Consider the following 18,336-nt stretch of genomic DNA (forward strand, 5'->3'; position numbering starts at 1 on the left):
AGTGACTCCTCCATCATCCCCAGTCACACACAGTTATGTACAGTCACAACTCTAAACTGTCCTGCTATGCACCCACTATTCTGTGGCCGCATCTCCTTTAAGGTCAGGGCCGTTCCCTTTTCTGTGAATGTTTTTGATTTAATACTCATCTTCATCTGTAATAAAATGGTACAGCAGGCCACTCCTAATTATATATATATATATATATATATATATATATATATATATATATATATATATATATATATATATATATATATATATATATATTGTGCATACTGTAAGGCAGTGCAGATTCAAGTTTAAACAAATAAATGATGAGTGTATTCATACACATTTAAATATGTTTGTTCATCTTACTTTGTAATATTTGTGCAGTAAATTGTTACAGTTACCAACACGTTCCAAAGGTTCCTGTTTAGAGCAGAGAGACATAAATATTTAAATCAATTAACAAAAATAGTAGACTAGCTTTTACATCTACAGGTTTTTATATTATACTGGAAATCTCCCCAGGCAGAGAAGATAACAATGTCTGAGCTGGTGTAAAAGCAAAGAGCTATTTGGAAACCCATTATCGGTCTCAGTTTTATGTTTGCTGTGGATTGTGCAGTACTTATCTGATACATTAACTGCAGATGGACGTAAAATAAAGCAGAATATGTTTGCTTTGCTGAGTGCATATACAATTTATGCTTCCATCCTATATATTCCAGCCACTAGTAGTGTCACTGATGTAATTAGGTAATTTAAACATTTTAGGGATCATTCACGATACAGGCCCATGTGCTGGAGTGCTAAGTGGTGGAAGGTGCCACTTAGAGGCCACAAGCTGAGTGCTGCCATTTTCTGGTTTTTCATTCGGACAGCCTGGTTTTTGGAAAAGCTGTCTAAGTGCACCTTTTCAACTGCATGGCATAGAAGTCAGTCAAACTCTTTGTTTCACCATATTTCCAATGGGAGTCTGCAAGATTTAAAAGAGAAGGAAAGGGTTAATCACCAGGGAGTGCCAAATGTTAGGCACCCCCTGGTGATTGAAATCACTAACCTGAAACCTTGGGCCGGTGCTTCACCAGCCCCAGCTGCTTCATCTTTCTTTACACATGTGCACATGTGGAGAAGAGTTAAAAGCCAAACTTTAAAGGGATCCTGTCATCAGAAAACATGTTTTTTTTCAAAACGCATCAGTTAATAGTGCTACTCCAGCAGAATTCTGCACTGAAATCCATTTCTCAAAAGAGTAAACAGATCTTTTTATATTCAATTTTGAAATCTGACATGGGGCTAGACATTTTTTCAATTTCCCAGCTGCCCCCAGTCATGTGACTTGTGCCTGCCTGCACTTTAGGAGAGAAATGCTTTCTGGCAGGCTGCTGTTTTTCCTTCTCAATGTAACTAAATGTGTCTCAGTGGGACATGGGTTTTTACTATTGAGTGCTGTTCTTAGATCAACCAGGGAGCCGTTATCTTGTGTTAGGGAGCTGTTATCTGGTTACCTTCCCATTGTTCTTTTGTTTGGCTGCTGGGGGGAAAAGGGAGGGGGGTGATATCACTAACTTGCAGTACAGCAGTAAAGAGTGATTGAAGTTTATCAGAGCAAAAGTCACATGACTTGGGGCAGCTGGGAAATTGACAATATGTCTAGCCCCATGTCAGATTTCAAAATTGAATATAAAAAAATCTGTTTGCTCTTTTGAGAAATGGATTTCAGTGCAGAATTCTGCTGGTGCAGCACTATTAACTGATTAATTTTGGAAAATATTTTTCTTCCCATGACAGTATCCCTTTAAGAAAAGAGACAGCCTATTCACACATTACTGTGCATTTCACGCATGGGGGAGAGAAGATTGATGGGGATCACCTTCTACAGAAGTACCCCTGGCTGGTGCAGTTTTCTGCTAACAGGAGCACTAGCATTACAATCACTGGGGGAGTGCCTAATATTTAGCACCTGATAGTGATTGTGACTTTCCTTCTCATTTAAGATACTCTCCTGCACTAATAAGTCAGTCTCTCACTGTCAGAATTTGCCCCTCCACTGAAATGGGATTATCACCCAAAGTGCTCTGATATCATATGAAGCAGTGGAGCACAGCAGGGAGGCAGAAAGGGGACAGGAAAGGGGTCTGGCAGGAGCATCCAAGATGCCAATGGATTACTTTGTATCCCTGTTGGCATCTCTGTTTTTTTAGGTGCCCCAATGTGACGTAAAATTTGTACATAACAACCACTGATTATTTCATATCCTAGTTTGTGAGTAGGACCAGTAACATCAAAACCCAAATGCACTATTTAATTTGATATGAGTTTGGTGTCCTACTTGATTTGCCTGTAATGACTATAAATATTCTGTGCACATATCCAATACTACAATTTTCAGAATTGCTGGCTTGTGAATTGTAGAAAGTTATATATGCATTATTACCTTCATGACTGATGCTAATGGCAATGGTAAGAGAAAACATTTAGGCAGATATATTGAGCTTGTTGTCTAGTTGTTGACCCATGTTATTAAAGTTCTCTGGACTCCTCAGAAGGTATCACTACATTCCTCTGTATGTGTTTGTATATTTGCCTTAATTATTATGAGCATTATATACCTTATAAAGTAGAAGTACCCTCAGAGCACAGCTTCTCATGAGTTTCGGTAGCATAAAAATAGAAGATGATCTAAACAAATGGAATCATTAATGCCTAAAGGCTCTCCTGTGCTTCAACAATACTCTCATGATGATATTCCTGAATCACTCATAGGAAGTGAAAAAGGAGCTCATTATCTTTCAGGAGATCAGCAATTGACATGTCAAATACTCACTGATATTTCCTACTTGACATCACTTTGATCACAATCATAACGTATGCCTCCTTAAAACGTTACATACAAAACTGAGCATGTTGTCCAAATTCTTTAGTAGCATTTGCAATTGAATAGCATTATTATTTTCTATACAGTATATCCAAAACAATTCCTTACTTCCTGTCAAAATATGGACACTTCTACCAATCTTGCAGAGCTGTATAAATTATAAGACAATTACAGAAAGATTTACCAAAGGATCAAAGGAAGGATTCTTATCAGTTAATTTATTTTCAATTATCAACACTTTCCTGATTGTCAGAAAAACACTTAAGAAAGGGTTTCAAGAAGAATGAGGTGCTTCCCACAATCCCGCCGTACTACTCAGGAGGGAAGAGGGTAGCCATTCTAACTGTCATAGGTTTCACTATCCTTTTTTTAAGCTTTACATGTATTTTTTAATATAAATACAGTATATTACCATTACAGCATGCCCAGAGTTTGATTAAACAGCTCATCTAGTGGGCAAATTATCATGATCATTTACAGAGTTCTCATATGTTTTGACTCTACAATCATTAATAACTATTTTCCCATCACAATTTTTACAATTGTATCAGGAGCCATAGACAAAAAAAATAGAAAATCACAATATATGATACAGAGAAAGTTCATGTATATAAAGTACAATTGTGGTTAAACATAACCCTTGTTAGGAGAGTAGAAAAACTTAATAAACATAAGAAATATACAAATAAGAAGCCATAAATGCAAATCAGGAATGGGGATAGTATGGTAATAGTGAGAAGGAAAATAGGAAGATAAGAGAAAATCAGAAAAACAGTTAATTGACCATCGGTCCAAGGGACATTAAATCTAGACAGTTAAGATATGGTAGCTCAAGTATAAATTTGCCAAGGGCACCAAATTTTGCTAAACTGTTTGTAGGTTCCTAATGATTGAGCTGCTAATGATTAATTTAGGTATATTCTCTCCATTCTTTCCTTTTTCAAATGTTAGGAATTGAATCTTTCAAGTGGCTGCAATGGTCTGCATAGTAGAGCTAAAAATGTTGATGATAAGGCTTAAGGCAGCTTTGGGGATACCTTCAATTAGTTTGTTCAATAGAACTTCTCATAGGTTGTTGGCTTGGGTAAGCTTGAGTGTGCTATTTAGCATTGCGTAAACCCTACACCATAAACATCTGACCTTAGGACAGCTCTGCTTAATGTCATAGTGCCAGGATCTGGGCAGCCCTTGAAGCAACTGAGATTGTACAGTCACTATTACTAATACAGTATTATTTTGCTGTAGTTGCTTCAGTGAACTTTGTGAACAATCTAAGCTCAAGTGGAGCAAACACCTTGTATGTTATAGTCAATGGTTTTACAGTGTTGGATTGGCCCATCAGGGTACCAGGAAAACTCCAGTGGGCCCTCTTGCTCACCCAACCATTTGGACTTGTATACCCATACATTATTAATTTGACATTTCAGTGGCAGAACAAAGAAGTGTAATGACAGGCACAATGAAACAGAGTATGTAAAGAGATTAGAAGAATAAGAGGAGGAAATATAGTTTGGAAAGTGGGGAGGATATATGGTGACTACTTTGCATGCCTGCCCTTGCATACCAGTTTTTATAACTTTATATAATCTACCACTGCTATACAACAGAGTGTGGTATAGCACATATGTTACATAGTGATATAAATATATTTTGTGCTAAAATATATTTATATCACTATGTAACATAATTTTATACAAACTATATTAGTGTGATACGTTTAACAAATAAAGCACTCTATACACCAGGGGGCCGATTCACTAAGGGTCGAATATCGAGGGTTAATTAACCCTCGATATTCAACTAGGAATTGAAATCCTTCGACTTCGAATATCGAAGTCGAAGGATTTAGCGCAGATAGTTCGATCGAACGATCAAAGGATTATTCCTTCGATCGAACGATTAAATCCTTCGAATAGAACGATTCAAAGGATTTAAATCCAACGATCGAAGGAATATCCTTCGATCAAAAAAAGTTAGCCAAGCCTATGGGGACCTTCCCCATAGGCTAACATTGACTTCGGTAGCTTTTAGATGGCGAACTAGGGGGTCGAAGTTTTTTTTAAAGAGACAGTACTTCGACTATCGAATGGTCGAACGATTTTTACTTCGAATTCTTAGATTCGAAGTCGTAGTCGACGGTCGAAGTAGCCCATTCGATGGTCGAAGTAGCCCAAAAAAAACTTCGAAATTCGAAGTTTTTTAACTTCGAATCCTTCACTCGAAGTTAGTGAATCAGCCCCCTGATGTAAGACTCATTAAGTATGCATGGTGTGAAGGGAGGGTCCTATGTGGGTGGTATTTAAGTTTATTGGATTTTGGTATATTCACATCCTGATGACGGTCCCTTGAGGTACCGAAACGCGTAGATGTTTATATGATCTAGTAAAGGACTTTTTATAAATACCATGATGCCGTGAGTGCTTCCTTTCACTACTGGACTGTATATTGAACTTGGTTAGCACCCGGTGAAATTGCTTGAAATGGCGGAGGTGAGTGCCGGTAATCCATGTCTTTATATACTGTATATATAGAGTATAAAATAATAAATAAAAAATAAAATAATTTTTGCAAATTTTTTTTCCAGAAGATTGTACAAAGATATTTCATATTATATTTTCTATACATAGCACATAAGTCTACCTAACATTTAGGTAACCATGAGGAACATGAGTGACATATTATAAAAATCTATTTGCCCCTGAGATTACTTTTTCAGGAGTCAACATGTCTCTCAAGTACCAAATGTCAGCCAATAATGAATATCTTAATTCAGCATCAGTTCTTTATTTTTAAAGGTCAGCTTTGATGATCTATAGTGTTCAACTACTATTTCAGAGTTATAAGCCGATGCCATAATTAATCTTGTCATTGTTAAGTGATTGAGCTGCTTATGACTATCTTTCATCTGAAGCAACCCAACTTTGAGCATCGCCTAATTAACAATTAATTCCATATCTCATTTTCCCAAGCTTAGTCTGTGTTGTAGAAACCAAGTATTGATTAAATGATATCTTAACACTGCCAGATGGTATATCTATCATAAATCATTGTTCCTTCTGTGTTCAGTGAGGGAAATGTTATATAATAAGCCATTGCCGCCTTGCATTAGACTACATATTGATGAGTTATAAAGTGAGGTTCAGTTAATTATAAAGCAAGGACTTATGTTTTATCCAAAATCCCCTCTGCTCTGCTTTAAGTTGAGACTTTTAGCTAACAGGAATTATATTTAAAAAAACAATGCAATTAGTCAATAAAATCTGCATCTCTTACCTGACAGGAACAATATTTACAAAAAGAATACTAGTAGGCAACTATATCGTTTTTTGGCTAGATTATTGATAGTTTTTTTCCACATAAATAACAAATTAAATATTATGATACTCCCCAAGGTATTAATAGGAGTATCATAATCTCTGTCTCTTTCCTGTCCGAATTTCATTGGTGGGGTACATAGTCTGTAAGGGGTTATTATGAATATATATTATTATATACAGTAGTTGTTACTGTTAGTTACATTTACTTAATGGCAGTGGGAGGCAAGAAGTCCCCTTTAGGAGGTTCTGGTAGCAAATGTCCCTCAATGAATAGCACTCAGCTATTCAGGGCTGCTTTAAGGTATCAGGGGGCCCAGGGCAAAAATATCATTGGTGGGCCCCCAATGCCACAAGAAATGTGTGATATTACTACCCTCAAGCAAGTGAACTTCAGTATAATAAGCCGGGCAATGAAGAAATAGTCTGTACTTTCTGATGCCCAGAAAGATGAAGAACACACTTGTGGAGCTATTCTACTCCATTTATGTGAGGGGTCTGCCATCTCTGGGAGTTGCATTTGTCAAATAAAAGTTAAACCATATGAAAAAAGTCTGGTAGTGGGTCCTCTGTCCTTGTGGGCCCATGGAAAATGCCCATTTATTAAAACAATCCTGCAGCTACTCAGTGGCAAAATCAGTTGTAGAGCAACATCATCAACCAGCAGGATCATCCTGCTAATGAGTCAGAACTAAGAACTTCATCTTCACTATATTCCTGTGCAACTACTAGAACACATATGGTATACTACTAAAACCTTAATATATGACACATCCTTTTGAATGTGTTTCTGTTAAACAAATATACATTTACCCTTGCTAATAACAGCCGTTGGAAACTGCATTCGTGCACCAAATTGTAAAAAAAACGAGACAAAACAGCTAATTATACTGTTACGGCTATGCTTTGCACCAAGTGGAGAATAAAGAACTGATCCTCCAATTACTGGGTAAGATTTAAAGTTTAAAAACCTACAATTGAGCATGTATCTTCATTTGAAATTCATCATCTTACCTTCTCCCATGGTAACTAATGTTTCATTTGACAGAAAACAATAAACTACAATAACGTCATTAACAGCGGGTATCAAATGTTTTACATAATCAGCTACTGCTATTTTGCACAATAAACTAAGCTTTCTAAATGCAGCCAAACAATAAAAGAATATTCATCTGAGAACTTCACACATGGCAAAAACCCCAGAGGTTCCTTAAAGTCAGTTTACTGATGTTACTCTTCTTCTTTCCTTAGTGCTTAAATAATACATGCCATACCAGTACCAATATTCTATTCTGCAGCCACATGGAAACTTTAGCTCTCAGTCTAACCCCTTTGCTCCATTTCAGCTGGCATTTGTATTCAGTCGGTCCTATGTTTATTCCATTGTAATTCTGGCAATATTCTACAGTTTGGTACCTTTCATCGTGTTCTTCCACCGTTTACCAGAACTCCGTATATTAGTCTTATATTGTGACTGATGGACAGCAAATGGTTGTGGTGACTGATGGAAACTATATGGAGACCGTGTATTCTAGTTATTAGCAGGTTGCATGAATGAAAAGGTACTATCTGTGCGGATATAGAAGTTGGTGAACCATGGGCAATACAACATGGCCCAGAATGTCCATCTTTTCAAGTGGCATTTAAAAACTGCATGTTTCAGAACCTTCCCTATTTTGAAGATACATGATATTATAGGAAGGTTGCTCCAAGCACCACTAGTTCAAAAGTAAGAACAATGTCCAGACTTTTAAACTTGGAACGTTGGAAGGGCAAAGGGAATTCTGGAAGCTCTGGCTAGGTAAGAGGCTGTGGGAGTGATGCTAAAGTTAAAGTCAAAATAGAAAGTAGAAATTGCTTTGCTTCAATCAAATCAGTGGTTTAAAGGACAAGGAAGCCCAAATATATATCAAGTATATCATACATATATATGATTTACTGTTTTTTTTTGCTATAGTATATTTATATAGATAGTTTCAACTACGCCCAATTTTCCCATCTCTGTTCCTAAAAATATAGAGCAGGGCAGCAGGGTTGGTGTCATCATCTCAAGGTGATTTGGTCCTGATCTGACTGAGCATCAAGCAGCCACCAAAAACCCTTTGCGACTCTACATTTTATTAACAGGAACTACAAATGGGATAATACTGAGTAGTGTGGGTGATGTGGTTCAAAATGATTTACTCTATATTTTAGTAACTGGTACGGGCAAACTAGGAATTATTGAGGAAAGTGGGTTGTGTGGTTTAGGAAAGGGTCCTCTGCAGGGGACATATAATGTGTACAATTGTACATTGGTTACCATGTCCTTTAATCACAGGTAAAATCAGGTTGATGAAAATGCTGAAAATCACTAATAATGAAAGGTAAAGTTTGCAATCAAAATAGTTTGTGTTTGGTATTGTCACTTAAGGTGCATGCTACAATTACAATCTTTCCCACGACCATTGGTTGTATGAAAGATGTTTCTTTTACTCAGATATGCAGGTAAAAACAACTCTATCTGGTGATTCAGTATTAACATTACAATGTTGGGGCACCTTTAAAGGTTAACAATCGACGAGAAGACTGATATCCGAGGCTTTTGACCAATATCGGTCACTTTGTCTCCCACCACACATTAACCAATTATCCTACGAAAAATCTTTCATATAAATATGTGTGTCTATGGCCACCTGAAGACATGCACCAACTGTACAATGAAACATTTTTGGTACTGGTCAATCTAGTTATTCCCAGGAAATGCTAATTTATTAAAGAGTTTGTGGAAAGTAAAGTTACTTTTATAACAATAAGAACACAACAGTAGAGTTTGTTTACTTCTATTTATATCTATTTTTTCAGCTGGCTTGGGATGTCTCCAACAATAAATTCTAGTTTGCAAAGATTTTCAGATGACTTGTCAGACAATATATAATTAATCATTGCCTGGTGTTAAGTGGGGATATGCTAATTGTTGCATACATTCTGTTTTACAAATTAGTTTGTGCTTGAAATCACACTTAAATCCTATTAGACTAGATTTAACTGCGAGTGAGAATGATAGTCATTATATAGTTCCTTTCATCCACTAGTCATTCAACTGTGAACAGCGGCATATCAATACAGGAATGGGATCCGTTATCTGGAAACCCATTATCCAGAAAGCTCGAATTACAGCATGGCTATCTCCCATAGACTCCATCTTAATCAAATAATTCAACATTTTAAAATTGATTTCCTTTTTCTCTGTAATAATAAAGCAGAACCTTGTACTTGATCCCAACTAACATAGATATAATCCTTGGATTGGAGGCAAAACAATCCTACTGAGTTTTTTTTAGTAGACTTAAGGTATGGAGATCCAAATTACAGAAAGACCCCTTATCGGGAAAACCCCAGGTCCCGAGCTTTCTGGATAACAGCTCCCATACCTGTATTAGAAACACATTCCCTCCACCCCCTTCAACACCCCTACTATGTATGGAATGGATCACTATTCTGAAAGGTTTAGTCACTCCTTTTGTCTACAACTAAAGTTGTATTCTCCGTAGAAGGTTTATTTCAATATACCAAAGAATTAATAAAAAAAAGACATTGTATTTTGTTGGGAAGCATATCTGGACAGTATACACCTATATACTAAAACACGTACTCTGTAATGTAAAATGAAGAAATTATTTAATTTAAAAAAAATTCTCTTGTTGGTAGTTCTTCCTACCGGACCCCTATCTTATATAGCAAGACTCATAACAGATGCTAAAAAGATGCTGATGGGAAGACACACAGAATGAAATATATCACAGAAGGTTTCAAATGTGGCTTTGCAAGTCACAACTTGCTTTACATTTTAGATAAAAGTTGATGATAGTAAGCCTCTCCCGTTCACAGCAGCACACTATGGGGCGGATTTATCGATTCGAATTTCTAATTACATTTTTGAATTTTCACATTTTTTTAACGGGCAAAACTGTCAAATTCGACTAGGGAATTGTTAAAATCCGATTCGAGTGTTTTTAAAAATTTGAATTTAATTTTCGAGATTTATCATACACTGGCCCTTTAAGAACTCAAATTCTATTATTCGCCACTTAAACTCTGCCGAATAGCTGTTTTAGCCTATGGAAAACATCCTGGGATCAATTTGGAGTTCCTGACCTGCAAGTGTTTTTTGGAGAAAAAACTCGAATCGAGTTATTAAAACTTGAATCAAATTCGATTCGAGTTTTTGGATCGATCCTATTCACCTATTCAAGTTTAAAAATTTCTGATTTAGTAATAAATTTCAATTGGTCGAATTTTGAGTTCATGGGAGTTTATGGGAGTTTTAAAAAACTCCTATGATCTCGAAATTCGACCCTAAATTTGCCTCCCTGTCTTAGTTTTACAGATAAGGAAGATATCATTATGCCAAGAGTTTTTTTGCAGACAGGATTTAATTTACTAAATTCCCTGAAAAAATATGGGAGTTCTAAGCCGAAAAACAGTTTTACTGTTTTTGTATTTGGCACGAGAACTATAAAACATTGTGAATCTGTTTGGGGAATCCCTGGTGCTAAAGAAGGCAATAGGCAGGTCCGGACTGAGAATTAAAATAGGCCCTGGCATTTCAGGTACACAGAGGCCCAAACATCCCTCACCAGCCCACTAAATACTGACTTTCTATGGCACCTTATAGCAGCCCCTCAGATTGCTTCTATAGAATTGACACAGGAGCATGCAGCCCCCCCCCGTAGTACAGTGGTACATCCAGACATCCTCAGTGTGCCAGGCCCTGGGTTCTAATCCAGCAACAGCCTGTATGTTAGGATTATTTGTTGAACTCATGATTTAAAATGGAGTGTACTGCCCCTTTAAGGAAAAAAATTATATTTTGTAGCAGTTTTACATATTGTGGAGGAGTGATTTCAGCCCAATTCTCCCTGTACATTAGCTCCAGGTGCTCTAGATGTGCATAGTGTTGTATGCAAGTCACTGCTTTCAGTCCAAAGCACCAAGCCTTTACCTATAAGGTATATAAGTTTGGCTTCTACATTGATGATTACAATTATATATATATTGTAACTTTTGTTTATTTGTAATGCATTGCAAGCCACCATGGCTTGACAGAACAGAAAAGTAAAAATCAGAATTAAAAAAGTCTTTATCGCTATGTTTTTATGGTTTCATATAAAAGAAACTGACAATTTATTCTTTTAGCTAAGAATATATGGTTCACACTGACAAATCCCAAATATATACTCTTAAAAGAAGTGTAACCTTTTTCTTAGCAATATATCTTGTTTTAGTTTATATAAGTTGTATAATAGGAATGGACTGATTTTTTGGAACGGACTGATTTTTTGGAACGGACTGATATTTTGCTGAAAATGTCAAGTCCGTGTATTAACACTTAACACTTTGGAAATCTCTCTTGTATGGTGTTTCAATAGGAAAAAAGGTGCATCCATTATTTTGTGCTTTTCAATAAGCCAGCTTGATATTTAGGCAATTCCCCCCCCCCCCCACCTAGAGCTCCCTCCCTCTACGAGCGGCCATGTTGGAGCACACGCAACAAGTTCCGCAACTTGATCATTATACACATGCGCGTGAGGTCAGAAGCGCATTAGTGCATGCTCTCTGACTGACATGGCCACTTGCAACTGGAGCTCCCACCTGGTGTGTTTGTCCTAGCACTGGTGGGAGGCAATTTAAAAAAAAACTACTGTTACCCCCAACTCTATTAGCCCACACCTTTGATTGGGGATAATATTTTTGCCCAACAGGTGCCCTTTAAGATATGCTCAAACACATATATGAACATGGCCCCATGATAATTATGTCTCCTCTGATACCAGGGCCAATCCCTGGTGTTAAAATCAAATAATAACTTTGTCCAACAGAAGCCAAGGAGCAGGATTATAGGGTTATAAGGGTATAGGTGTTTGGCTATTTTACTTAACATAGATTTTCTTTTATATATATTCTGGTGTTCATTTGAGTTTTATATTCTTTTTAGGCGACCATTCTTTTTTATTCACAGCTAAATGTGTGTTGGGCCTCTGTAAATCCTACCTGTTTACATGTAACTTATTATTGTGAACTTTACATTGCATACAGTCTTATGTAGAGGAAAAAGTGAAAGAAATTTAGATGCATGACAGACTTATAATGTAAACTTGTAAAATATTTTTCTTATTCCATACTTTAATTGATCCATAGATAGATTCATGATTTCTGACAGTTCCCTAAGCCTAGCCCCCTGCTCTCCTGCCGATTTGTCTGACTACTTTGCTGAGCTGGCTGACTACTGTTACTTTGTATCAACAGTCATCTGTCCTTAGCCTGCATCCTCCAAACCCCACAATTCACTGCACACGTGATTTCAATAAGGAAAGGAACATCACAATGCAATGCATTGTGGGTTATGTAGTTCCTGCGTGCTGTCGGTAAGCTGTGGAGAAGTTGTTACAATTTGTAACATTAGTGTTTAGTCCCTCCTTCCCTGCCAGGATTTCAAATTATGAGAAGAACTGTTAACCAGCTGGATTGCAGCATAGAAAATGGCATTTATTCATACTTTTTGAAGAAACAGGTAACTGTGATGGGAATATTAGGTGTTTCTGCTTTATGTGGGCCTCTTTATCAAATTTTGGTTCCCTTTTAATATGAATCCCTTTTTATTAGCAAAACTGCACATGGATTGTGCTTTTGCTTTCACATTACCCACATCACATTAATAAAAAAGATGAGGTTAAACTGCTATGTTAGTTACTATAGAGTTACAGTATTTCAATATGAAATAAACAATTGATTCCAATAAGGATTAATTGTATTTTAGTTTGGATCAAATTCAAGGTACTGTTTAATTATTTCAAAGATAAAGGAAATACTTTTTAAAAATCTGGATTATATGGATAAAATGTAATCTATGAGACAGCCTTTCCTTAATTCAGAGCTTTCTGGATAACTGATTCCCGGATAATGGATCCCATACCTATACCAAATATTTAATGCTGTCAGTCTATATCAGCCAGGGAATGCTACAAATAGACTGGTTGTTATAGGCTGCTACAGAAACTACAGAAAGCATTGTACTTGTTATTTACATACAGGTATTGTTTTGCTTTTAATTGCATCATCATTACTGAAGGAAATCTCCAAATAGATAATTCCACAAGTTTGCTTAAAGGAGAAATCAACCTGTGGGGGAAAAAACCCTACCCCCCACCCCAGGTTGTCCTCCCCCCCGAGGCTAACCACCCCCCTCCCCAGGAGATCCCCTATACTCCATACTTACCCCTTGGCGCAGATTCTTCCAGCGGAGTTCCACGCGTAAATCTTCTCCTCGGTAAGCTGACTGAGAGATCGGCAATTCTGTGTAATTCCGCGCATGCGCAGTTGTCGCAAACCGGCAAACTGCTCCAACTGCGCATGCGCAAAAATACCGATCTCTCAGTCAGTTTACAGAGGAGCCGAAAGAAGGAAGCGTGGAACTTCGCTGGAAGAATCTGCGCCGAGGGATAAGTATGGAGTATGGGGCATCTCCCCGGGGGTATAGTTAGCCTGGGGGGGAGGAGGGATGGAGGGCTACCTGGGGTGGGCGGTAGGGTTTTTACCCCACAGGTTGATTTCTCCTTTAACGCAACACACAAGAAGGCAAATTCACTAAAGGGCGAATTTTCTCCTGCGAAGGCTTCACAGCACTTTGCACAACTTCGTCAGGTGCCAATTTGCTACCACTACACTAATTCACTAAAATGCGAAGTTGCGTCTCACCAGCCGAACTCTGGAGAAGTTTCACTAGCGTAAATTCGTCAGCACAAGCATTTCATAGCGAACTTTCACTAACGTTAGTTTCTGCCTAGCGAAACTTCCTTATTACGCTTGCGCTTAGGTCAATTTGAAAAGGACAGGTACATATAGGTCATATATATGTTTTTATTAGAGATGTTGGTGAAAATGCTTGAAGTGGCCACTTATTATAAAAAATGTCCAAGGAAGCAAAATAAAGACAAAAGCGATCTTTTAATGTCATAGACATGAGCCCACCCTAAAACAAATGTGGCATGCCCCTCAAATGATTACAAAAACTCAGCATTTTTTTTTTTTACTCTTTGGCATACAGGATATGATGTCACTGACATAAGGTTGAGGAGAATGTATCTTCATCTTATCAGTTCACAAGCTATAAAGTGGTGAAGGAAACTCAGTAGCAAATTGTCCTCTACGCCTGTTAGTAAATTGGCAATGTCCCTGTGACTTGGATTTTACTAGCAACGGCCACTGTGCCCTTTAGTAAATCTGCCCCAAGATTGTAGGGTTTCAATTTAAGCTTTACCTTAAAAATAAGAGTGCTGATTATCTCACAAGTATGGCCGTATAAACAGTAATGATCAGCACCCTGAACCAAGCCACATTTAATCATTTGTTTTCACACAAAGGAGACAGCTGGTAATTTCATTACATGTATATATACATCCAAGACATTACTTAAAGCCATTAAAGGAAGTATCAGCTATAGTAAATACTTACTCTGTCCTCTTCTTCCCTAAAATCAGGCATGGTGCTGATACACAGGCTGACTGCTGTGATGGCCACAAATGAGACTGAGAGGCAAGCAAATATCTTCCCAGGGATTCCTGAGTGAGGGTTCTCCACCATGTCCCTGAGATGCTTCATACACTGAGCCAAACGACCACTGTCTTGCAAGGCACTTTGTGAATTCTCTTTTGAAATCCCAGATTCCCCTTCATACATCTTGGCTTCAGCAAGTTCTTCTTCTTTCTGCTGCAGTTTTCTTAGGCAACACCACTCCAGCTGTTCTTCTTCGATTCCCCAGTATATAAGTTCTTCTTGGAAAGACAGGGCGCACATTTCCCGCAGTATTCTCAGTTTCCCAGCTGCCAGAAAAGTCATTATAGTCCTGAAGGCACATGGGTTGCGATCAAAGAAGAACTCATTGCAATTGATATCATAATCATCGCAAACGTCCATTATTTCATCATGGTTATTACAAGTTTTTAGCTTTCCAAGTCGTGTCAAAGGGCAGTTTTCCAATGTCGTCCATGGAATTCTGTACTTGATGCCCCCTACATTAATAATGACATGTCGTGTTCTGTCTTCCAATTGCCCTCTATTGCATCTTTCCTCATCTGGACGGAGAAGCTTGGCTGTTTTGTAAAACACCCCTTTCCTTGTACGGACTTCACAAAAGTTCTCCACGCTTTTGACTCTAAAGGAAGTGAAGTCTGGCTCTGCCTTCCCCGCTAGTAATGCCATTTCATGATACATCGGCTTTCTTCATTGATACAACCACTCCTTCTAGAAAAAGTGGGACGAAGTAAACTCTAGCAACCGAAACTGCTGCAGATCTGCAGAAAAGGAAATAATTTGTAAGCCATTCTAATTTAATGTTTTATGGTGAAAAAATGTTATATCTACTGCAAAAATGAAACTAGAGCATTTTATAATGCATTATATTTAGTTCTTACCCCATACCCCTATAAAACATTTACTTGTAATCATTTTAATTGATTGTCTAGGCTTCTGTTATGATCAAAACCTCCTGAGAACAGAAATAAAAGGAACGGAGGTCATTTAAAAGAATAAAATCCTTGGGTTCCCATCACCTTTAGAGGCCCATTTATCAAAAGTCAAATTTCGAATTCATGTGAATTTTTTTTTAATTAGAATATACTCACAATTCAACTGGAACGGTTATTTAAAGGAGAAGGAAAGCTACGGAGCCTTTTTATTGCCAATAGATTAGCTGCAATAGTGCAAGCTAGAATGTTATATTTATTCTGTAGAATGTTTTACCATACTTGAGTAAAAAGCTCTAGAAACTCTCTGTTTGTTTAGGATAGGAGCTGCAATATTAATGTGGTGTGACATCACTTCCTGCCTGAGTCTCTCCCTGCTCTGGGCTCAGATTACTGCAGAGAAGGGAGGGGGTAGGGGAAGAGGAGCAAACTGAGCATGCTCTTGCCCAGGGCAATGAGGTTTAAGCTGAAAACAGGAAGTCTGATACAGAAGCCCATGTGTACACAATAGAAGGAAAGAAATGCTGTGTTTCTTTTGACAGGGGACTCAGAGCAGCATTACTTTGGGGGTTTACTGGTATATGTAGATGGACCTTTCTGATAAGGCTTACTTAGTTTTAACCTTTCCTTCTCCTTTAAGATAAAATTTGAATGTCCAATATTCAATCGAATGGTTCTGATTGGAAAATTCAAATCGTATTCGATTCGTATTCGATTTGTATGAAATTTGTTTTTCTCCCAAAAAAAACTTGAATGTCAGGAAGGCTAGTAACATCTCCAAATGGCTCAACGGACCTCTGCCATTGACTTGTACATGAACTCGGCAGGCTTTAGGTGGCGAATATTAAAATTAGGACTGTTTCCATGGCCGAGATGTGATAAATCTCACATTTTAATTTACATTCGAATAGGGGGATTAAAATTTGAATGTGTGAATTTTGAAACTCAAAAATTCAAATTGGAATTTACTATTCAACCCTTGATAAATCTGCCCCTTAATGTACTACACTGTTGCGTTGCCACTGCTGGTTCTCGAATAACGAGGGGAAATAATATATCACTGGATTATCAGCAACTTTCCCTTGCAAAATAAGTTAAGGAACCCTTGAATACGTATAAAATTGCCTACAATGCATGATTTGCAAATAGATGATACTATTTTAGAGAGTATTTTAGAGAATGTCTGTCTATAGTTGACAACAATGTATAAAATTAAAATAAATATCCAACTTCGTAAAAAAAATATTGCATAACATTCCTACTTTGACAATGTCCCCAACTAGACTGCCCATTTTAAGGACATTTGCACAGGACACACACAGAGTAGATCAATCATCAGCCCAGTTGGATCTGTCCGAATAATTTATTGACTTATTGATTCACCTGTGCTATTGTGAGGATGTCCTTAAAGGACAAGTTACACCATAAAAAATGGGTTTATACACTTTAATTTACCTTTACCATATTTTGGTAAAAGCTGAGAAATTGACAATATATCTAACCCCATGTCAGATTTCAAAATTATATATAAAAAATATGTTTGCTCTTTTGAGAAATGGATTCAGTGCAGAATTCTGCTGGAGCAGCACTTTTAACTGATGTATTTTTGAAAGAAAGATTTTCCATGATAGTATCCCTTTAAATATAAAAACAGTGATAAAATAGTGATTTACTTGCTCTTTACTAATAATTTTAGTTGCAATTCCAGTTGGTTTCATTTTGTTGTTTTTGATTACACAAATGAATCTATCCATAGACTAACAATGTCTATCAAAGACAGAGCTCACAGAGGATCAAGTCCTGAAACACTTCCATTCAAGCAGGACCTGGAGAAGAAGAATAATTTCAAGCTTCGTTTGACAAAGAATTTTGTAGCATTGTCAGGCACATTCAGTTACCAGAGACCAATTGATGTAAAAAGTAAAAAAAGTTTATTTGATATTTGACAAAAGCTCCACGGATTCCGAACTGTCCATGGATTTATATTGATTTTTACATGGGAACGTTATGCAAAGGAGTACAAGAGTAAAAGGGAGACTTCATTAAGGAGTAAAAAGGAGTTACCAGCACAGAGAAAACAAATAGCCATTCTTACAGCCAAACAGGGAGCTCTGACCTCAAGGCCAAGGTGCAAGATATCAAGGCTAGCTTGAAAACAGAATCCAAGTACGTGGGACTGTGCTGGGGAATCTGAAATACACATAAATCTATTGTATATCAGCTTAAGCTCTCTCAATATACAGTATGTACTGTGTTTGTACGGTTTCTTATATTCAATATATCCATGGAATTGCACAACAGCATTTAAAAGGATGCCTTTATACTGTTCAACTGAGAGCAAATAGTCTATTAAAAAATAATAATACATTCTTTGAATAAATATTTCTTCTGTTTTCTACAAACTGAATTGAATAATTAATGGTTTCCCAGAATACTTAATTGACATGCTCTCTTATTATAGAAATTAAGCATGTACTACATTACTCTCTGACACAAAGGAATAACGTTTGTTTCTTTTTTTAGTGTATTGTAATTATTGATTACCTTTTCTATTCTCACAATATTTGAAACTAATGGCAATATATTTACTAAATATAATATATATATACAGTATAATATAAATATATATAACTTATAAAGGAATACAAAAGGG

General features: G+C 37.1%; 1 protein-coding gene across 2 annotated transcripts in view; it reads right to left on the minus strand.

Annotated features, from left to right (window-relative positions):
* The window catches only part of kcng2.S (potassium channel, voltage gated modifier subfamily G, member 2 S homeolog), a 67,751-nt gene that overhangs the window by 13,753 nt on the left and 35,662 nt on the right, over positions 1-18,336 (minus strand). For both annotated transcript variants that reach the window (XM_018223580.2, XM_041567772.1), the window contains exon 2: positions 14,674-15,512. In XM_018223580.2, coding sequence (XP_018079069.1) covers positions 14,674-15,432 — 759 coding nt within the window. In that variant the 5' untranslated portion in view covers positions 15,433-15,512. The remainder of the gene's footprint in view (positions 1-14,673; positions 15,513-18,336) is intronic.

Source organism: Xenopus laevis, chromosome 6S (genome assembly GCF_017654675.1).
Source record: "Xenopus laevis strain J_2021 chromosome 6S, Xenopus_laevis_v10.1, whole genome shotgun sequence".
In the NCBI taxonomy this organism is placed as follows: Eukaryota; Metazoa; Chordata; class Amphibia; order Anura; family Pipidae; genus Xenopus; species Xenopus laevis.